This window comes from Primulina eburnea, chromosome 6 (assembly GCF_022965805.1).
Source record: "Primulina eburnea isolate SZY01 chromosome 6, ASM2296580v1, whole genome shotgun sequence".
NCBI lineage: Eukaryota > Viridiplantae > Streptophyta > Magnoliopsida > Lamiales > Gesneriaceae > Primulina > Primulina eburnea.
This window is the reverse complement of record NC_133106.1, coordinates 588,599-610,449: the sequence shown is the minus strand read 5'-3', so window position 1 is coordinate 610,449 and position 21,851 is coordinate 588,599. Positions and strand designations below refer to the sequence as shown.

General features: G+C 36.5%; 4 protein-coding genes across 4 annotated transcripts; 2 read left to right on the top strand and 2 right to left on the bottom strand.

Moving 5' to 3' along the window:
- Positions 1-2,162: 2,162 nt before the first annotated feature.
- Positions 2,163-4,789, top strand: LOC140833705 (blue-light photoreceptor PHR2-like). The gene is made up of 4 exons (XM_073198029.1): positions 2,163-3,182; positions 3,921-4,150; positions 4,253-4,351; positions 4,427-4,789. The coding sequence occupies exons 1-4, from the start codon at positions 2,238-2,240 to the stop codon at positions 4,503-4,505; spliced, it is 1,353 nt and encodes a 450-aa protein (XP_073054130.1). The 5' UTR covers positions 2,163-2,237; the 3' UTR covers positions 4,506-4,789.
- A 530-nt stretch (positions 4,790-5,319) lies between these two features.
- Positions 5,320-8,032, top strand: LOC140833704 (peter Pan-like protein). Its single transcript, XM_073198028.1, has 6 exons — positions 5,320-5,505; positions 5,626-5,805; positions 6,406-6,636; positions 6,724-6,816; positions 6,895-7,082; positions 7,407-8,032. Exons 1-6 carry the CDS (start codon positions 5,488-5,490, stop codon positions 7,597-7,599), a joined length of 903 nt encoding a protein of 300 aa, XP_073054129.1. The 5' UTR covers positions 5,320-5,487; the 3' UTR covers positions 7,600-8,032.
- A 261-nt stretch (positions 8,033-8,293) lies between these two features.
- On the bottom strand, positions 8,294-10,099 carry LOC140833703 (uncharacterized). Its single transcript, XM_073198027.1, has 2 exons — positions 9,421-10,099; positions 8,294-8,714 (listed from the first exon to the last, which is right to left on the bottom strand). Exons 1-2 carry the CDS (start codon positions 10,037-10,039, stop codon positions 8,635-8,637), a joined length of 699 nt encoding a protein of 232 aa, XP_073054128.1. The 5' UTR covers positions 10,040-10,099; the 3' UTR covers positions 8,294-8,634.
- Positions 10,100-10,714: 615 nt separating this feature from the next.
- Positions 10,715-20,587, bottom strand: LOC140833702 (DExH-box ATP-dependent RNA helicase DExH8). The gene is given in 16 exon segments (XM_073198026.1): positions 10,715-11,244; positions 11,246-11,329; positions 12,032-12,292; positions 12,294-12,557; positions 13,447-13,641; positions 13,771-14,039; positions 14,111-14,255; positions 14,411-14,530; positions 14,608-14,885; positions 16,367-16,547; positions 16,612-16,758; positions 16,920-17,234; positions 18,127-18,277; positions 18,395-18,568; positions 19,709-19,886; positions 20,302-20,587. Coding segments are annotated over 16 exon segments (3,033 nt in total). The 5' UTR covers positions 20,447-20,587; the 3' UTR covers positions 10,715-11,118.
- Positions 20,588-21,851: the final 1,264 nt, after the last annotated feature.

The window sequence follows — 21,851 nt, the reverse complement described above, 5'->3', positions numbered from 1 at the left end:
ATTAAGTGCACGGGCCCTGACACAAGGCGTTGTCACATTTTTTGAATTTTTCTGCTTCAATTCCTCCACAAAGTTCATATTGACAAATTTAAATAAGATAAAAAAAATCACATTTTTAACTCATATGTATCCCCAAGAGCAGAAAAATTCATCATACAACAAAATAACACAAAAGTGTATCAATTAAGTACATCGAAAATGACAACAAATAAAAATATGACAACAAAAATACAAACTATTACGAACGTATCAATATCATATGGACAAGTGAAAGTAGTTTTCTCTTGCTCCTCAGGAGCTATAGAAATCTGATTGTAGCCTGAATACCCATCTACTCTGACCCGCCAATCTCACTAGAATTTGTTTAATGAAGGAAAGAGGAAAGTGATCTTTACAAGTTGCACCATTCAACTTCCTATAATCTATGCACATACGCCAACCTGTGACTGTCTTGGTGGGAATCAATTCATTTTTTTCATTATTAGTCATAGTTATCCCACCTTTCTCGTTACACACTTAACAAGACTTACCCATGCACTATTAGAGATATGATAGATGATTACCCGCATTGAGGATTTTGATGGTCTCTGCCTTTACTACAACTTGCATCTCTGGGTAAAGTCTTCTTTGAGGTTGCACAACTGTGAGTACTTTCTGCCATAAAAATCTTGTGCAAGCAAATTGATAGATTGATTCTTTTGATATCTGTCACTTTCCAATAAAATGAACACCTGTGATTTTTGAGGACTTTCAGTAGTTTTCCTTCCATCACATATTTCAAATAAGAACATATAATAACAAGTAAATTATTATTCTCACTAAGGAACACGTACTTCAGATGTGGAGGGTGAGGTTTTAGCTCAAGAGTTGGTGGTTCTTCTATGATTTAGTTTGAGGTGTTAAGTTTCTCCTATCTCACAAGTCTTCCAATCTAAGCTTGACTTGCTCCTTCGATAGTGGATTGACATTGAAATATGACACCGGTCCAGTTTGTGCCTCATCTAGCTCCTCCTCTTGCAACTCAGTAGTGAGTGTGACTTCCACTAGACCCTTCAAAGCATCATGTACAACATTGCAAATAAGTGAATCCAAAGCATAAATTCTAAAGCAATCTTGATTGTGCAGTGTGTAAGGGCATTAATTAAAACATCAAATGTAATTTCTTCATTTCCCACTCTGAATCTCAACTTCATTTCTTGAACATCTATTAAGGCTTTTCTAGTTGCAAAAAATAGTCTTTCTAAGAATAGTTGCATCTCCAAATCTTCTTCAATATCGAACACCACAAAATCAGCTGGAAAAATAAAATTTTCCACTTTAAAAAAACATCTTCGATGACTCATTGTGGATACTTCATGGATCTATCTGCCAACTGCAAGGATGTTGGGTGCAATAATTGTCTCTGCTGGAAAAGCGATCGAACCGTAGTACTTGAGCTGCTGTGCGGTTTAAAAGATTTGAGTTACACCATTACCACCAACTATAGCTTTTGGTAAAGTGGCAAGCGCTCGATCATACAATTGATATCAGAGCCAATGTCACACGTTCGATTCACATTGATTGCAAAGAATGTAATTATTGAGAGAAAGATTTTTGGGTGCAATAATTTTCTCTGTTGGAAGAGCAATCGAACCGTGGTGCTTGAGCTGTTGTGCAGTTTAAAAGATTTGAGTTGCACCACCACCTATAGCTTTTGATAAAACGACGAGCACTCGGTTTTACAGAGTGACAACTAAATAAATACTACTTAGGAATTACAAGAAAATGTCAAGCTTGCGAGAAAAGCTACTAATATTTTTGTGCTTTCCACAGATTTAAAATGACATATAGTTTGCTTTTGTTTTTGATCGTTCTAGCATCTTAAATGAGTCGTACCCACGTCCATGCACCATCACCCATCTCAATTATTACCAACATCATACAAATATAGATACTTAAGTCTAGTTGTGGTTTTCAGATGACTAGTGACTGACCAACAGCAAATATATATTCGAAGTGAGGTTTTTTGCTATCTGACGTTGCTACAGGTTTATGTAAAAACTACACTAATATATAGTTTTTCCATTCTTTTGTCTATTTTGCGTTGGTTTCCTTTTAAACAACTTATTTAGAAAGATGGTGTGCTTTTTAGTCAGAGTGCGTTGATTTTGGTACACCGACCCTACCCGGCATCAGCACAAGTACATAACCACCAAAAACCTAAGGAAAGACTGAGCAGCTGATATTGAAATTAGCATATGCATATCCTATCTTCCCCAAAAATGGATCCGCATTCCTCTGAAGAAGAACCACTACCCCTCGTTCCCGCCGCAGCGTCCATCTCACTCTCTCTTTCCACTCTTCTTCCTTCCCATTTCCTCTCCCCGCCCAGACAAATCACATCCTTTTTCACCCCAACCAACTATCTTAGAATCCCTTCTCAGATTTCATCTCTTTCCATCTCCTCTGCCCTCTCACCCTCATCTACCAAACCCTTCTTCAAATCCACCATTTCAGCCAACCCCCTTCAAACCCCGATCACTTCAAAGCTCCTACGCCCTTCAAATCCCTCTGGCACCGCCGCACTCCGTCGCGCTTCCGTCGTATGGTTCCGAAATGACCTCCGCGTCCACGACAACGAGTGCCTCGCCGCCGCCAACAAGGACTCCTTGTCGGTTCTGCCTGTTTACTGCTTCGACCCTCGGGACTATGGAAAATCCACTGCCGGGTTCGACAAAACGGGCCCGTATCGAGCTACGTTTCTGATAGAGTCGGTTTCGGATCTGAGGAAGAATCTTCAGTCTCGAGGGTCGGATCTTGTGGTCCGGATTGGGAGGCCAGAGACTGTCCTTCTGGAGCTGGTTAAAGCGGTTGGCGCAGAGGCGGTCTACGTCCATAAAGAGGTTTCCAACGATGAAGTCAAAGCTGAGGAGAAGATAGAGGAGGTAATGAAGGACGAGGGAGTGGAAGTGAAGTCCTTCTGGGGAAGTACATTGTACCATTTGGATGATCTCCCGTTTAAATTGGAGAGAATGCCAACGAACTATGGAGGATTTAAAGATAAAGTGAAAGGTTTGGAGGTGAGGAAGACCATTGAAGATTTGGATCGGTTGGTAGGGTTACCTACGAGAGGGGGTGTGGAACCGGGTGAAATTCCATCTTTGGTTGATTTGGGACTTAACCCAAATACAACAAAGGGTCAGGTAATTGGCTTTTCAGCTGTTTTTAAGTTTTCTAACCTGACTGCAAAAATCTTGGATCTTGGACTGATTTGTTTTAAAGGATGAGTCTTGATGACTAGTACAACTGTTGTTCACCTCACGGATAACCATTACCCCGTCTTTGTTAAATTTGTGTAGATATTTTTATACTTCTGATTCCTGGAATTTGAGTGATGTGGTCTAAATTTATACTGGCAAGCACGGGTGGGATCACCCAGAAAAGTGAGTTATGTTATATAAACTCCCAGCTTTGAGGTTGGTTTACTATGTGTGTGGTGGTTGCTCCCCACCCCAACCCAACCCAACCCCCCTCTCTCATCTCTTTTCGTACGCTAAGAGAGAATTCTAGGAAATCGTGATGTCTTTCACTATAAAAGAATGGTTGAAAATTAACTTGGAAAGGTGTGTAAGCTGCGAAATATGATTCAAGAGGGTCTTTTACATCTTATTGTCTCTCTGAATATTTATTTTGTAGGCGAGAGTCTTTAATGTTTTAAGAGTTACTGGTGTTCCTATAGGTTCAATTGTATGAATCTTTACTCAACAATCCCTACAACTGTGTGTGTGCTAGCCACTGTATTAACTTTGTTGCATCCTGATGCTAAGCTAATCTGGTGTCTATTTATTTTAAATGTGGTGTGTTGTTGAAAATTTGTTGACAATAAGAGAGAGGGAAGCGTATCGTGGTCCTGATTGAACTGATATTGTGTTTATTTGAAGAACGGAAAAATGACTGATAATGCTTCTCTTGTGGGAGGGGAGACTGAAGCATTGCAAAGACTTAGAGATTTTGCAGCTGAATGCAAGGAAAAACCACACAATGGAGAAAAGAATGGGACCAACAACAGCATATATGGTGCAAATTTCTCATGCAAAATATCCCCCTGGCTTGCCATGGGTTGCCTTTCTCCTCGCTCCATGTTCGTTGAGCTGAAGAAGTCTGCTTCAAGGTTCCTTTAAAGACGTCTTTTTGGTTTCCGTTGTTAATTTGATCAATATTTTGTTTTCATTTTTCATCTTTAAAACATTTTTGGAACCTTGTATTTTTGCAGCATTATATCTGCTGTATCTGACAAGAAAGATGGTGGTGGCTCTTCTGATACTGGAATGAACTGGCTAATGTATGAGTTGTTATGGAGGGATTTTTTCAGGTAACTAGTTCATCTGTAATCTGTTCAAACTTGCTTTTATGAGAAATCTAATGACAGTTGTTTGTTTTCTAAAAGATTCATCACCCGTAAATATAGCTGTGTGAAGAAACACAACGATGCGCCAGTGACAGCTTGTACAGTGGCGGCCGCCTAAGGATGAACATCGAATTATCAGTGAGAAGCATATGCTTTAGGTTCGATGAAGTCGAGTTCGTCGTAGAATTTGTGTTTTGATGGAGGACTGACCGACTGCCTTGGCATTGGTTCATTGGGGAGGAGTGTATCCAGTTCCAATTATCTTTCAAAACCAACTTCTATGTTGTGTTTAGATTTAGAGAAAATATAAATCCAATTTATTCTCTTCATATTCCAAGATATATGATTTGATCTCTGTTTAAAGTTTGGACCGTCGATAAATATACAATAGACACATCCTTTGTCCAAATATATTTCAAATTCAATCAAAAATTTACTTGAATTGGAATTCGATTCCCAAAGAGCGTTAATGAAAATTTATATAAAACTTTTTGGGCTTGTTTATCCACTTCATCGGGCAATGAAGGGAAAACTGATGAGGGTGTGCCCGATAAAAAAATTCACATTTTCCACATGTTAATGCAAGCAAAAGCAAAAAAAAGAAAAGAAAAAGGGAAAGGTTATGCAAAAGGTTGCAATAAATAAAAGTCCACAAATATGTTGGCGAGAGTGAGAGAATGAAATGCATATTAGTTAAATTAAATTACATAAATGTCTAATTATTCAAGTAATTCTGAATATCGCTGAATCCTTCTCTTCGAGGGTTACGTTTAATGTAAATTTTTTGACAAGATTTTTATTAGGTCAACAGTAATATTATTAATAATAATATTAATTTTTAAAAAAAGGACAATTTCCTTGAGATATTTAATGGGCCGACCCAAACAGTGACTTACCCAAATATTATATATAAACTATAAATACAAGCCTCCTAATCTGAGACTCCAAACTAACATGTCTTTCCCCAAATCTTCCGCCGCCGTCATCATCATCATCATCCTCCACCTCTATGTCGAAGCTCTCATCTGGGATTGACTAGCGTGACAAATCAGAGAATCTAGAGTTTCGTTGCCAATAACGGCAATTTGCACCTCGAACAGATGGCTCGTTTCCGCAATGTAAGCAACGTGTTATCGAAACCTCCTTTGCTTCTGCTTAGTGTTCCAGGTTTCTAATTTGATGATGACTAGTTACCCTATTTTGGTTATATATCTCTGTGTTTATTTCAAATAATTCAGAAGAAGAGGATTCCGTTTGTAAAGCCCATTCATAAGAAACAGCCGACTGTAGATCATGTAACTGGTGATAAAATTCCGAAAAGTTTTGTCTTTTGCCGTGGGAAATTGCCCGGCCCACTTCCACAACTGCAAATGGATTTGAGAAAATTGATGCTTCCTTTCACTGCTCTAAAGCTCAAGGTTGGTGTTGGTTTTTATTTCAAAACCTGCAGTGTAGTTAATATTGAGGATGATAATTCTATTTTTTGTTAGATATGTTTCAATAAGCTGCGAATTTTTAAAATTGTGCATTTGGTTTTTGGAAATTGAAGCAACGGGTAATAGTTGTGTGCACAAATGGGAAAATGGATACATTGTAAATCCGAGGGGAAAACAATCTGTATTTTATCTGGTTTATTTATGGTTTTCAATAGCAACCATGTGTTACATGCAAGGCTTGGTGGGTTGGTCTTCTATACTTGCAAATGTGCCTTTTTGGTCATTTTATAGTTTTTTTTGTTCAAGTCCTGTAAAATACTTGAGAATTTGGTTGTCCAAAATGTAAGGTACCATGTTTTTGTAAAGCTGATCATTGAGCACCAGAAGTCTAAAGGCCTTTTGTGAAACAAATTGTGGGTTGCATTCAAATATTATTGAGCACAATGACCAGTCGTGCAGAAATTGGTTGCATCTAGATCTAATTTAGGTTCTGGTTATATTGATCAATATCATCTGGTTATCTTATATGGGACAAAGTTCTTTGAGTCAGCTAGCTGTTGGCTCATTGTCATTCCTTTTCAGGAGAAAAAGCGGAATAATCTCAAAGACTTCTTGAATGTTGCGGGGCCCATGGGTGTTACACATTTTCTCATTTTGTCGAAAACTGAATCTGCTCCATACCTGCGGATTGCAAGGGCACCGCAAGGCCCAACTCTTACCTTCAAGATACATGAATACTCCTTAGCTTCTGATGTTACTCAATCTCAATTGCGTCCGAGATGCCCTAAAGATCTGTTTAAAAACCCACCCCTGGTATTATCATAATTTTTTCCCAAATTAACTTAAGATAGTTTGTTTAGTGTTTGATGATATACTGAGCTATTTGATTGAATTCTCTAGATAGTACTCTCTGGTTTTGGGACAGGGGAGCAACATCTAAAGCTTACCACTATAATGTTTCAGAACATTTTTCCTGCGATCGATATAAATACCGTAAGTTTTATGAGCTATCACCCAGATTTAATAGCTGCTCGATCATTGACTCGCATCCCACCATTTTATGTGCTGCAGGTCAAACTTTCGTCGTGCCAAAGGATTGTGTTACTTAATTATAATAAAGACACAAACCTTATTGATTTTCGGCAATACTCCATCAGGTTGCAACCTGTAGATGTTTCTCGAAGAATTAGGAAGTTTGTGCAGAACCATCAGGTGCCGGATTTGAGAAGTTTCCAGGATGTGAGTGATTTTGTGACGAAGTATGATCTCTCTCTCTCTCTCACACACAAACAAACATACCCCCCCCCCCCCCCCCCCCGCGCCCCACACACACAGCCCTCATTCCTTGCTTATGTGATGAACCTAGATCACAGGCATATGAAAAATGTAAAGTAGTCAGGATATACTTTTTGCATTTGCATTTATGTAAAATGAGTTCTTCTTTGTCATTGTGGAGTCAGTTCTAACATGTTTTTGATCGTTTAAAATTGTGTTAATTGGTTTTATATTAGGTTTTCCAACTATTGCAAGTGTTTCCTGAATGTTTTTCTTTCTTTTTGCTCATCTTCTTTGCTTTCTTGAAGGACTGGTTATGGATCAGAAAGTGAAGTGGATGACGAAGCAGCTACTGTAAGTCTACCGACAGACATTGGTAGGGTTAACAGGGCTTCTAATAAAAGTGCTGTTAAACTTCAAGAAGTCGGACCTAGGATGACACTTCAACTCACAAAAATCGAGGAAGGATTGTGTTCCGGTGGAGTCATATTCAGTGAATAGTGGTGCATTTTCCCATCTGAAACTTCTTGTATCCAGTTCAATTATATTCATGCATTTTTAATGGTTTGGTTCATCCAGAGAGGAACTGATGACCGTGTTCTATTTATAATCAAAATTTGAGACCTGCCCATGTTAAGACAATCATGCTACTGCTTTAATTATCTCAGGTTACAGTGAACCGAACAACAGTCGCAAAACTCAGGAACATATCCCTGAAAGTGAGGAAGAACAAGATGAAAGGCCATGTTGATAGATGAAGATTCGATGACTTGATGATTCACTTCTTGCTCGTTTTTTCGCTCTAGTGTAGCATTAATGTAGATGAGAGAGAACTTGCGAGAAAATCATTTTTGTAGCTGGACCATTTTCTCTGAACGATAATTCTGAAAATTTGTTTTTGTTTTATCAAAAACGAGCAAACAAGATTAAGTGCATGTCTGAAAGTCGACCTGATCCGTAGGGAATCCTGGAAACTACAGTTACTAAATCAGTGAGTGTTTGATATCATCTCAAGTATAAGTTTGATAACTCTTAGGTTCAAGATTAAAATATGTTCCATCGACTTAAGCTATAATCGATTCACCTTAAGATTTTAGAAATAATTTGTCTTTTCAATCATATGCTGAACAAAAAATATCCTCATTCAACGTGGAAGACTTGAACTCCCTCCAAAAGAGAAATATGAACGCGCGAAGCAGATAAAACACAAATCATGTAAAACAAAACTTGTTTCCTCTGTTCATGGAACGCACCATTCCATCCTTTTGATGGTGCAATACAAGTGCAAATACCAAATGTCAACCAGAGATATGCACATCCCCCAACAGCACATGGTCAGGATATTTTCACATCCCGAACCCTAACAACAATTAAATATTCACTACGAAAGCATTTCACAATGATATTCCGATGCTGTCCATTTCAACAGCTTCAACATGTCAAACAAAGGTGAGCAGCCAACAAGATATGAGATGGGACTCCTTATGCACCAACACTCTGCACAGTAGCTATCTCAGGGCATCAAACATTCTCAAATCATGTTTTTTTCCTTCTGCCTCGGTGATGCGTTTTCTGCAGGGAGTTCTCACCCACCCTCTCCAAATTGGAAGAATTATCTGGAGTAACAAGGAAAACATAGTATAACTATTGGTTCAATGAAACCTAATATACAACCACGAACCACCACTACAGTTTGAAATGCGTTACATTCCTCCCCGTACTTAACATCAAATACGGAATCAATAGCCATGTCACAAATTTAAGACAAATGTCCAAAGATCTTAAGCTCCAGCACTATACCCCCTCCCCCAACTTCCTATAACTCAGGAAAAGCGATGCAGATTGAAACAAATTCGATAACAAAACAAGACACAACAACATTATAAAATGCCAAAGGAAAAGGTAATTCATCAGCGTACCAAGATGAAGATTTTTGTATGCGATATCGAAAATACAACACTCAGGGTCTGAAGAGTAGGCTTGAGGCATATAGCATATAGCTTTGATCCATGTCCATGGAGTAAGTTTGAGACATATATCTTAGCTTAAATACGAAGAATGCACAAACTGTGGTTGATTAGAATCTAACAATCAGAATATGTACAATGCACAAATCTCCCTCCACCATCACCCCAATTCTTAAATGTCACTTCTTCCAACTACATTTGCATCAAGATTTAGACAACTCGGATGTAGAAATAATGTAGTAATACGCAGTTTCTCAAGTTGATTAAATTGAATGGACAGGAAGTAGGCAGATTTAAGGAAAATTAGGAAAGGATAAAAATTGCAAGAACAAGCGACTCCAACTGCATATCGTACCTCCAAATTCTTTGCCCCAGAACAATAGCCGCGGATCATCCTCTTCCTCTTCAACCTCGTCGCCATATCCAAGCTCTACATCACCTCGGTACCCCGGTTCACTCCCATATCCTGATTCATTCCCAAGACCCTCAAAATTCCCAAATTGCCCATCCCTTTCTCCAACCACATTACCTTCTCTCTCTCTCCTTGAATTCCTCGCTACCTCGCTCACATCGGATGCCCAATTCATTTCACCGCTTCCATTAACAAACAGCTCTCCGCTGGAATCTGTCCCCGCAGCCATCGGGAAGTCCGAGCAAGTTCCGTTGGCCGCGGACGCCCCAAGAGAGCAGCACCGCCTATCGGAGCTGCGACCCGAGACGGACCTCGACCCTCCACGGCGGCGACGTTTCCGCGCAAACCAGCGCTTGTGGGCGGCGGCAAGCGGCTTACCATCATCAAAAAGACTGAGCTTGGACATATCGAGAAGGGCGTCGACGGAAAAGGAGGTGGCTCGGTCGGAGCGGCAGGGACGCTTGCTGTGAGGGCCAGTTTTGGGTGAATCGCAATCCAACTGAAAGGGCCTCCAGCTCTGAAGGTGGAAGGTACAGGACTCCACGGCGCGACCGCGTGACATGACACTGCTCTACTTTGGGAGTCTCCCCCAACCAAGGGCAAACAATCTTGAATAAATAACTATTATTTATTTGGTATAATACTACGAAAGATTATACAACAACTAAATTAAATTTCGTAATATATTTTCATGTCATCACACGTTTCAATTATTACGACAGCTTCCATCAAAGAAAAATAAAAATAAAAATGATTCATTAAAAATAATATTGGATTGATAAATTTTAAAATCGTATTCAATCTCAAAATGGTTTGTAAAATAATATCATAAATTAATAATTATCTAAAATTACAAACAGATATAATATTAATAAAATCTCATTATATAGTTGTTTAATTTTTTTTTATTTCATCTATAGCTTTTCTCATAGAACCATTTACGCAAATAAGTTATACTCATATCATACAATAAAATTAATTCAATTAGTCTATATAGTAAATATTTTTATTACTTGTTTTTATAAATATATGCTTACAATAAATTTTATTTTTAAAATTAATTCAAGTAATATGAGAGGGACGTTAATGAAACAATTTATTTTAAAAATCAAATCTACGTTCGTCGGATAAAAAACACTCTTTAACACAATAACTTATTAATTTATCGATTGATTAATATTTCTTTAAATTAATAAAATATCAAGGTCCGACAATTAATAATTTATAGTAGATCAGAGACACAAATCCTGAATCTTATTGGTGACAAAAAAATCAAATAAATATTTTGTTCATATAGTATAGGTAGAGATATAAAATAAAAAATGGGGAAAATATTAAGAGGAAACGTACCCACTATTTGAATCTCAAGTGTTTCAAGTCCTCAAATAAGATTATCACACCTCTGTTTCGACAATGGCCTACATTTTCAAGCAAACAATTTCACAAGGGTAGCAAAAAATTCCCTTTTTAAATTGATAAATATTTAAGCTGAACAGGTAATGCTACCGGCAGGCCAAAATGCTTAAAAGATAAAAACCCCTTTCATCTACCTATATCATACCACCAAGAAAACATTAGGACGCATGTTTCTCCACACTCTGGTTCAGATCTCCAAACTAAAAGAGTAACTTCCAACTAATATTAAATATATAAATGCTGACGGAGTAGAGTCCTGTAATTGCCATGTTGAATGTCCGTGGGAGGATGTAGTTTGAAAACATAGGAGACCGGCTTTGAAACCAACAGCGGCCTTTTGACAGTCACCATCATCAAACAACTCCCCAAAGCTTGATTCATCAAATGGAAATGAATCTTCAAGAAAGAAGAAACTATCCCTGGCTATTGGTTCCACCTGATATATAGAGAGCTTCAAGATATGAAAGTCCATTGCAAGCAAAAGTAAATCAAATTTATATCAGTACTATTTTTGGCAAAAGAGCATACAACTTGAATCCCTTTTGTAGAACAGTTAAGAATTTCAAACCAAGTCGCTAACATAGAAAATTGCGCCTAAGGTCCCTAAGTGCTCCATTCTGTCCAATTAGCTATTTTGTCAGATCACTCATAGATATTAGAACTCACCTATCTTTCCCAAAAAGTACTAATGATCGTGTGGATAGTTTTGACTAAATTAATCCTTTTCGTTTTGATGTCACATATTGGCATGTGCTCGACATGATATTTATTCAGAGGAAAACTATAAGTTGAGAGGTGGTCCTTGCAAATCCGCATGGTAGGAAAAAAGAATAATAAAAAGTGGACAAACTGCTTTTCGCTTGTGTATTTAATTTAAACTGCCGCAAATAACAAAATCACATGTATAAGTTTTAGAGATGTTCCAATAACGCCAAATCCCATTCCATGATTCTCAAATGTTATCCGTGTAGATTCAACTTAAACAATAAACATCAACAACAGACATGCAAGCACCATTCTACATTGATACTGTCTTATTTAAGAGAATATGCTCAACAGGAAAGAAAAATAAAACATTATAATTATTTGTTTATCAAAGGATAGCTTCAAAATAGAATAGACAGACTTCTTCCAATACCTGTATTTGTGAGAATCGAATATTGTTCATAGTCAGGATTACTTGGACTTCATGTAGAGCATCTGCCAATAATCGGATTGCCATATAAATGAAGAAATTTTGCATCAAATGTTTTTGTTCATCCCCATATTCACCATCAATTATAGGAAACCATAACACACATTTGACTTCATTCCAAGGGACTTCACTACACCCTGCTTTGAAAAGGATAGTCTCATATGGGTGGCTAAGTCCACACAAAATGTTGGTCACCTTCAGAGATGGATGTAGAATGGAAGGATTTGTCTCAGGATGTCGTGGAAATTATATGGGAAGCATCAATATACTGACAAATATAAGAAGAAAAATGAAGATCTATATCATCCAAAACTAGAAGGTATCCTTCTGTAGAGGAAGGAAAATATCGCATGAGAGATTCCACATCACTGCCTTCATCCTCTTGGCAGTAAGAACCTGATTCATCATCTGATATGGCTAATGAATCTGAATCATGAGAAAAGTAACAAGAACCTCCATTGCGGCATCCCTGCAAACACATCATAATCAATCAAATTTTACACCAGGGTGAAATAGAGAGTGTGAAATAGAGAAGTAATCAAGAGTTGGATAGCAGTAATGATCATCTGGAGAAATATCGAAGGATAGGAAATGCAATTTATTTAATAAACCGAACTTCTGATTTCGAGCTTCTCAACAGGGGATCTGAAATTAGAAAGGAACTGTTGAATATCAGATAACTATTCTAATTATTAGTTGTGATAGGATCTTATCCATATTTATCTCCTCTTTGAATTTAGATTAGACTACATTTGGGAGTTTGTTAGCATGGGAAACTCTACAAGTATGCTCTGTATGATGTATCTCTTGGTTTTTTATCAGAATAAAGGATCAGATTTTCTTTTCAGCCCTTTGTTCCTATATCATGACGGAAACATCAGACAATTAAAGAGACCTGGAAAATCATCCTTTACTTTCTCAACTAACACAAGTTACCCATTTTGTAGCTCAGAAGGGCCAAAACTACTATCAACATCAAGGTCACAGTTTTAAATATCTGAAACCACTATGTACGGTCAATTTTTTAAAAATCAAATATTAACTTCAGAATATAGGTAGCATTGGTAGCACGAACAGAAATAAACAGCATCCAGGGAAGAAGATAAACAATCATTTAAAAACTCAGTATCATGCGTCCTGCATGCTGCAGATAACCCACGTACCAAATTTTGACCACATTGTTCTAAATGATGCACCAACGAATGACGGGAAAAAAATCAAATCAAATCATAAGCACATCTCAGTAAATTTTCAGGCTGCTGGTTGCAGTCAAAATAGTCTTGCAAAATTTCACCACGGTAACATAAAACAAATAATAATGTTTCATCAAGGGTAAATTTAAGAGAAAAAACATATACCTGCAAAGAGAAAAAGAATTTGCAAACAGGTTTCTTTGCTTGGAGTGAATGAGAAAACAAACAATGGCTACCCCTGTTGCACAAACCACTGGCGAAAAATCTACACAACGATACACCCCTATCAACATAACGTTCATTCCCATAAGAAGATATTTTCTGTTCGCTTGATGGATCCTGGGTAAGCTGGATTCTCATCTATTTCACATGACAATGAGAAGTTGAGTAAGAACAAACATCCAGTGGTAAGCAGATTCTATCTATTCACATGAAAAAATATAAAAGTTGAACAAAAACCTTGAAAACCAAAATTGTGATACCTCTTACCTCTTTGACAATAGATGCAAACATTTTCGCCACAATATCTGTTTGAAAGTCCTTGGAACCAACAAAGGGTACAGCAGTACACATCCGCGATTCACCATCAAGATCAACGTGTTCATCATCAAAATCTAAAGCATCGATATCGTCACTTTGCTCGCACTTAAGATGACAAGTATGCCGAAATTCATATGGTTCGTAATAAGGGGGTAGATTGTTTGATATAACCAACACCATCGGCCGAAACCGATGCAAAGAATTAAGGATCTCTTCATCTGCAAATTATGATGTTCAAGATGAAGTAAACAAAAACTACAATAAATAAAAAGATCAACTGAGCTTATACATGTTTCTGTAACTTGTTGAAGCGCAGGTTTGACAAGATTGTGAAATGAGCACCATTCTTCCTCCATCTTTGATATCGAAATTGTTTTATCCTCAACCTCATCAATCTTCCAGATATTTTTTACCCGATCAAGCCGGCATTTGTCCTAGAGAAAAGAACAAAAAGCAGGTTATATCATCGTGATTTGTGAATGAAAACATCATATGCTCGACATTAAAGATTTCCCGCCTCTATTTGTTGAGAGAGAGAGAGAGAGAGAGAGAGAGAGAGAGAGTATGCTATGAATTGGGTATAATGTACCTTGAAGACACGTTGCCAAAACTCGTAAGCACATAAGTTTCCCATGCACAGCGCCTCTTTTTTACCTAGCCCGATATTCTTATTGTCCCCATTATAATAATTACAAGTGTACTCCAGGAACTGACAAAAGTGTGGTCTTATTAAATCTGGAATTTTTAATAAATAAGGGACAAGAAAAAACTGCCACAAGATAATACCCGATGTTCCCGACCGAAAGGATGAAGAATTGGTAAAGGTTGTAGGTCCATCAATATACCCAATAGAATGCCTTCCCGTACCATTCCTTTGGACCCAAACTTGAGAATGAGGACAGAAGCATCAAAAGATAAAGAGAAACTGGCAAGCAATCTTCCATAAAATGTAGGCTCATGACGGCCCCTAGCAGCCTTTTCCAAAGCATGCATGTGAACGAGTAAATCCAGGGCATCGTCAATAACATCGCGGTCCGGAGGATCCATAGCCTTCTGCAACAGTGCTATAGTAAAGAAATAAAGTCAAGATTCCCCACTCATCAAGTTCCTGAAGGAGATTGTCAGGAACTTAAGTGTATTGGACCTAGACATCTAGTCAGTCAAGATGATGGTTTTGCCATGGGCCTAAATAAATTGGATCGAGATCATAATGTAACTATGAAGAGAATTCTAGAGGGAATGCCTTGCGAAGAGGGAAAGGGATATATCATAATTCATAGGTGGAAATTGGTTAGGATTAAGCCTTAACTTATTTTTCATGGTTGAGAATTTTACTAGCCAAGGTTAGGGAAGAATGAGGCTGCTAGTTAAGGGAATGAACATAAATAGAGTAAAGGCCTTTCAAATAATCGAAGAAAAATTTGTGATGTCTGATGTATTATGTCATTTGTTGGGGAATTTAGGAGCTGGGTTGAAATAAAATGGGCCAAGGTCATAATGTGACTATGAAGAGAATTTAGAGGGAATACCTTGGGCAAGAGAGCAAGGGAATATAATAGGTGAAAGTTGGCTAGAGTTGAGCACTTTGTTATTTTTCATTGTTGAGAATTTACTAGCTAAGGCTAGGTGAGAGTGAAAGCTCTTGTGCAGAGATTAATTCTAGTTTACATACCGTTCCCATATATGAAATTATATATTACAGCATCAGTTATTATATTTCATCTTGATTTTTTTTTTTTTTTTGGTTAAGAATTTGATAGTTAAATTGTGGTTGTCGTACAGGCAAGAAACAAGCATGTTCCCAGACAGCCAAATGGCTGCTATGGAGATATGATCGATCACAACATTCAACAAAATAAACAAGGTGCGTTGTTAAAATAAGGGGAATGGTGTAAATGAAAACCTTGATAACAAAATGGCTGGAGTCATCAAATAGTTTAAGATAAAATAAAACTAGAATAACTTTTGCTGTTGATGAACACTTGATAACAGAATAGGACTTGAGTCATCAAATAGTTTAGGATAAATAAAACTAGAATAACTTTTGCTGCGATATTAGGTAGGTGATATTTGATATGATGTAATTGTAAAGAGGATTGCGACACCCGACCCAAATGTCAGCAAAGATTGAAGCATGAAGTACGACTTCAATGGAATAAGTACTAGTTCAGTTGACAAGTAGTACTTTGCACAAACTGGTAACTAATGACAGGCTGAGAAAAGCAACACCGCAAAATTTCAAAATTCTTATTTTCATGCAAAAAAATAACTTTTCTCAGAGATGTTCATTAACACGCAACATTCGTTTTCAGCAGACGGATCAAATCACTTTCAAATGTATAAAAAAGAGTCCGAAATGAAAATTACTTGCATTACCATCTAGCAGAGCGTGTATAAAGCAGATATTAAGGTTCCAGATGAGTAAAGTTTTAAGTTAGTCAACCAATTAAGTCAACACATTCATCTTAAGCAATCTCATCAACAACTCCGGTCGAAGAAATGGCAATAAAAGCTCAATACTTATATAGAGAGTTCAATGTAGAACCTTTAGGATCATTAATGGATTTTGATTCAGCGCAGCATATAAGCAGCACTTGTTGTCGTAGTGATAACTTCAGTATCGCAGGGGACTCAAAATCATCCAATTGACCATAGAATGACCCTGTCACCAAGCGGTACACATGACCATCACAAGTCCGACCAGTTCTTCCCTTACGCTGATCAGCCTGTAACATTTACTTAACAATCTCATGTACCGTGATTAAAAACCAACCACAATTCATGCAATACCTGTGATTTAGAAACCCAGACAAGCTCCGCTGAGTCTGTCTTCCGATTATTATCCCAGAAAACTTGCAGGGAACGGCAGGAATCTATGACGTATCCGACTTTCGGTATTGTAACGGAAGATTCTGCCATATTTGTGGCCAGTATGATCTGCATTGATCATGATGTTTTAGCTCAATGACATAAAATCCATTGCATATAAGTTTTAAAAAGTCTGCTGGATATATCAAGTGGCCTATCTATTTAACATCATCAACCATCATATTAATATAGTCCAGGACGAAAATAAAGGGTAAAAAAAAACATGTTACCTTGCGATGTGACTTCCAGATTCTCATTGCTTTGAGAGCTTGTTCCGTGTCAACACTACGATGCAAAATGTGGACCTTGAAAAGGTCACTGAAGGGCTTTAAGATGAACCACTGTTGTTCTAGTGCATAGTAAGTTGGAAGAAAGACCAAAATACTCTTCTCTATATCTGCCTCATTATTGTGAATTTGCAATACCAAGTTGTGTATTAGCTGGTGCACTTCAGGCTTGAAATCAGCCATGGCCATCATTGGACTTGATCCAGAGCAGTATTCCAACGAAAGATTCTCAGATTTCATTCCAAGAAGTTCCATAATCTGTTAGACAGGACAGTTTATATCGCTGGAATCATACAGATAACAAGAACTAGATAGAAATTCAAAAGGCTGAAGTCTGAGGTATTCATTCTTCATACATTCAGAACCAACTTAATTTTTGCAACAGAAAACTCAATTACAATAACATAGTTGAATGACTTAAAAGATATTCAAAACTGTTATTTATAGGGTTGTCCAGCGCAAGTATGCTACAACATTGGAAATTTCGTTCATTGTTAAGTTTTGAAATGATACGGAAGGAAGCCATTTAGATTAAAAAGAAAGAGTTGCTTATCACTGAGTTATAAGAAGGCGGGATGGAACCATCAACCAATTATGTGGATTGTGGACACATCACACATGGAATTCAATTTGAGTCGAAGTGCATAACATCCCATTCATTATAAAAAAAAGAGATTCTGGGTTGTTTAAAGCAACTGATCATCTATAAATGTGCAAATATAGAAATGGAACTCCACAGCTTCAAGAATAAAATGAGATACTACACCACAAGTTATCTATTTTCAAGTTACTGCATATAACATACATGAATGTTTCTCCATCAACAATGTTATACTTATCCTACAAAAAAATGAGTTATCGAACAAATAAAAAAAAATGAATTATTGAACCTAACTGCGCCTTGGTGCAATGGAAAAAAATAAACTCCAATCTTCTGAGTTTTTTCATTTCAAATTTTTGAACCTTGTAAATATCAGCAAGCTGACTGTCAAAAAAAATCAGTGAGTTATTTGTGAGGTTTTAAGGCATGTGAGACAATTTTAAAAAAGGAGAGAAGTGTTTTTAACATGTTACTCATAAGCCTATGCTTCAAGAGACAACACACTGAGTCACTGAAAGGTAATCTAATGAGTACTTCAAAACGCAATACCTGCTCAAGGTAGGACACTTTGTGCTGAAACATGGTGACCTTCCCAGATCCTGGAGGAATTGCCAACACTTCTACTCTTTCACCCCTACCAAGATCCCTGAAGTATTCTCGATATCGTGAAATATCAGCGGTAGCAGACATCAAAACCAACCTAGAACATCATGAATCTGCTCAGACTCTCAAGCTAGAGTCAGTTAAATAATGATATGTTCATGTGCCACGTGACAGCCTTACAGGAATTGCATGAAGTCGGTCTAAAAATATTAACCTTAAGTCATTGCTTTTAAGCAAAAACTGTTTAACACAAACAAGAACGAGATCCGACTCCACAGATCTTTCATGGACTTCATCAAGAATTATGACTTTATACTTGAGTGCTTTCAGTCCCTTCTCCAGCATTTCATCCAGCAAAACCCCAGCAGTTTTGAAGATTATCTTAGACCTGACAATCACACGAGGCAGTGAAATTATAATCACAGCCATTATAATAGATGGCCACAAAAAAAACATAACAAAATTAAATTAGAATTCAAAACAAAGTCAAAATTATTGAGCCAGGGGCTGGAGCTACATAACAGGAATCAAAGGATGACAAACGATTCGTATTGAATTGATGTTCTAATTGTACCTATGTGCACCAAATCAAATTAAAAAAAAACTATATATCAATATAATCTTCTCCTTAAAAACCACAGAGATTCATGTTATCGGTGACGTAAATTACTTATTCATCTGAAAACCTGCTAATTCATGAGTTTCTAGTTCACCTACAGATCAGCAACCTGCACGCTGAGCAGGAAAAAAGTCATCGAAGGGTATTTTCAATACAGCCATAAGGATAAAAACAGTGGGATAAATGATGAGACAGGTACCAAGATCATACCAATTATCTTGGACATTCAGTGTCAGATTATTCTGGGAGCAGTTTCTTGAAAACTAGCTTCAGAGATGCTCAATACCAATCATATCCATACAGGAATAAGCAGGGTATGAACAATGTTGACATACAGTCAGGTTCTTTCAGGTCTTCTCGAAACAATGAGGAAAAGGGACTATAGCAAATTCATCATCAATATTGATCATTCTGACAAGTGTTGCAAACACACATGATATATAATGTTATGGGGTTCTGGGTCTAACAAGAATATGACCTTGTAAATATATATCTAGACAAGTGACATCATGAGTATATCAACTTGCGAATGGTTCGGGTCAACAAAATTTTAAGCTCTTAGTTTAAAGCCATATCGTATTGTTTAAATTATAAATTAATGTGCATGATCAACCACGGATTTTATTGTGAACACAATCACAAGATTTTTCATGCTTGAAAACATGAATCTCTTGGTGGAAGAAAGCTCGAAACTTGGCATCAAAATATCATTATTGAGACATTTCTTGATGGGCGTTTCACGACAGAAAGTAGGAGAGCAGCTCACTTGACAAGTGACATATGCACTACCATTTCTCGCAAATTTATGTGCTAGCCACAGTTATTCCCCCTTGTTTGGGGTGTGGGGAGTGGGGGATGAGGGTGGTGATTTGTGGATTGAAATTAGTTAGGCTGACACGTTCCACCAACCTAGCTGAGAAGACCCTGGAGTGACCAATGTGGAACCCTATTTCCCCACCTACTTCACAATTACGAGCCCTTGCCACCATTCTAGCAACAGCTACAACAGCAAATCTCCTTGGTTGAGTACAAAGTATGGGCTCCATATTTGCTTCCAGCAAGAACTGCGGGACTTGTGAACTCTTACCTTAAATTGTAACAATAATTCGGGCAATTAAACATTAGATTCCCTTAACCACAAATCATAACAAATTTTCCATAAAGATGGCAGCCAAGGGAATCAATTTATCAACAAGCATACAATACAATTCATGGGATTGGGAACAGCGTCAAGTAAACCTTGAAATTAAAAATATATTAAACGTCTGGTTAAAATTTTATTCACGAGGAAGGCATGCAGAGTTTTGGTCCATCCTTCGACAATTCAAACATTCATATAATTGTAGTAAGTAGTCGTACACTAACACGCTAGTCAAAGTGCTGAAACATAATCGGCTCGAAAAAGAAACCAAAAACGAGATCAGTCATGTATTTCTCTGAACTTTCAGGTGCAATAATGCGCACAAAAGACGGAGGAAATAAAAGATGGATGAAATAATTACCGCAACCAGTTTCACCAACTATGAGAGTGACACGATTCTCCATAATCTTGTCGATGATTTTGCTTCTCATAGCCATGATCGGAAGACCAGAAAAATTATCTTCCGTAGAAGAACATGCAGACGAGAACTTTGGAGATGAAGTCATTACGCCGTTCCTAAAGTCACAATGGAAGTAGGGCGGAGCCGTTCGGTCTACCGTCGTTTTTTGCTGTACTGCACAGCGGAAGCAAGGAACCCCAGTCTTTTTGTACGGAAGATGACGAGCGTCAGCGTCGCGTCAACTCACACCTTTCACCCATATATTTTTATGAAAATAAAGGATATTTTACTAAATTTATTTAAAAACAATTTATAAATTTTTATTTATTATAAATATTTTATAAATTATCTTATTTTAAAAATAATTTATTAAAATATTTAGGAAAAATTATTAGAAAAAAATTTAAAATCTTTTATTTTTGGGGGAACTGAATGGAAGAAGAATATTAATTTCTTCTTTAGTTTGTATCATTAGGTTTAATATGATTGATTGTCATACTTATTTTATGCTTTTAGAGAAATAATTTCTTCTCCTATTATTGTAAGATACAGATTTGTATAATTTTATTTATTAAGTATTTGATTTATATATTAAACAGTTATATGTAACATATCTATTATATTATTAGTTATTAAAAACAATTTATAATTTTTTATATTTTATAAATTATCTTATTTTAAAAAAAATGTTAAAATATGAACATAACACATGAATAATGAATAATCTCAGTAGAAACAGTATTATTCAAAATAGTATGATTGAATAATATAACATAAAAATATAAATTTGTTAAACAAATGGACTATTCCTAAAATAGAACCTAAAATGGTTATAAAATACGAACATTCGAAAGATTTGTTCTAAAACAAATTGTAAAAGCCACAGTATCATCGTAGATTCTTCGTAGCGTCTTCATAATAAAGAAGATGGTTATTTATTTAATAAATGAAAAATATATTTATACAATTACCAATAATTTTAACAACGTACAAAAATATCATAAGTTTTTGCATAGTTGGTTTAATTCAAATTGCATTAAGACATTTGACTCTGAAAGAGTCATATCAGAAAACTATAGCACACAACAAGCAAGCCAGCTTTGAGAAATAATAAAAATTTAAAATTGGAAACAATCATTATTGATAATTATTCAAATATCCAATTTTCTTCCCCTAGACCAGTCTATTTTGATGTTCTCTATCATTATATGATATAAATATCTTGATGAATTAACATTAAATGTTAAAACTAATGGTTATAATTAATTCCTGGAACATAAGTATTATGTATCTGTTATCATATTTAATTAATTCCTGGAACAAAAATGATATGTATCTGTTATCATATTTATTATAAACCAATATTTACATTATATCTTATATGTAAAAAGTTAAAAAACAGAAAATTAGACTGTTCTAATAGAAAAAAATTTAATAGATCTAATATAACTATAAAAAGATCTATTATGAAACGTCTGCCCTTTTTATTGCTTTAAAAGTACTAGAAATTT

Excerpts from the sequence above, each read along its gene's own strand:
- LOC140833703 (XM_073198027.1), bottom strand. The coding sequence starts at position 10,039 with ATGTCACGCGGTCGCGCCGTGGAGTCCTGTACCTTCCACCTTCAGAGC. Across the intron at positions 8,715-9,420 it reads CTGGGGCAAAGAATTTGGAG|ATAATTCTTCCAATTTGGAG; the intron begins GTACGATATGCA and ends TTGTTACTCCAG.
- LOC140833704 (XM_073198028.1), top strand. Across the intron at positions 6,817-6,894 it reads CTGCGATCGATATAAATACC|GTCAAACTTTCGTCGTGCCA; the intron begins GTAAGTTTTATG and ends TATGTGCTGCAG. Across the intron at positions 7,083-7,406 it reads GTGAGTGATTTTGTGACGAA|GACTGGTTATGGATCAGAAA; the intron begins GTATGATCTCTC and ends GCTTTCTTGAAG.
- LOC140833705 (XM_073198029.1), top strand. The coding sequence starts at position 2,238 with ATGCATATCCTATCTTCCCCAAAAATGGATCCGCATTCCTCTGAAGAA. Across the intron at positions 4,151-4,252 it reads CTGAAGAAGTCTGCTTCAAG|CATTATATCTGCTGTATCTG; the intron begins GTTCCTTTAAAG and ends GTATTTTTGCAG. Across the intron at positions 4,352-4,426 it reads TTATGGAGGGATTTTTTCAG|ATTCATCACCCGTAAATATA; the intron begins GTAACTAGTTCA and ends GTTTTCTAAAAG.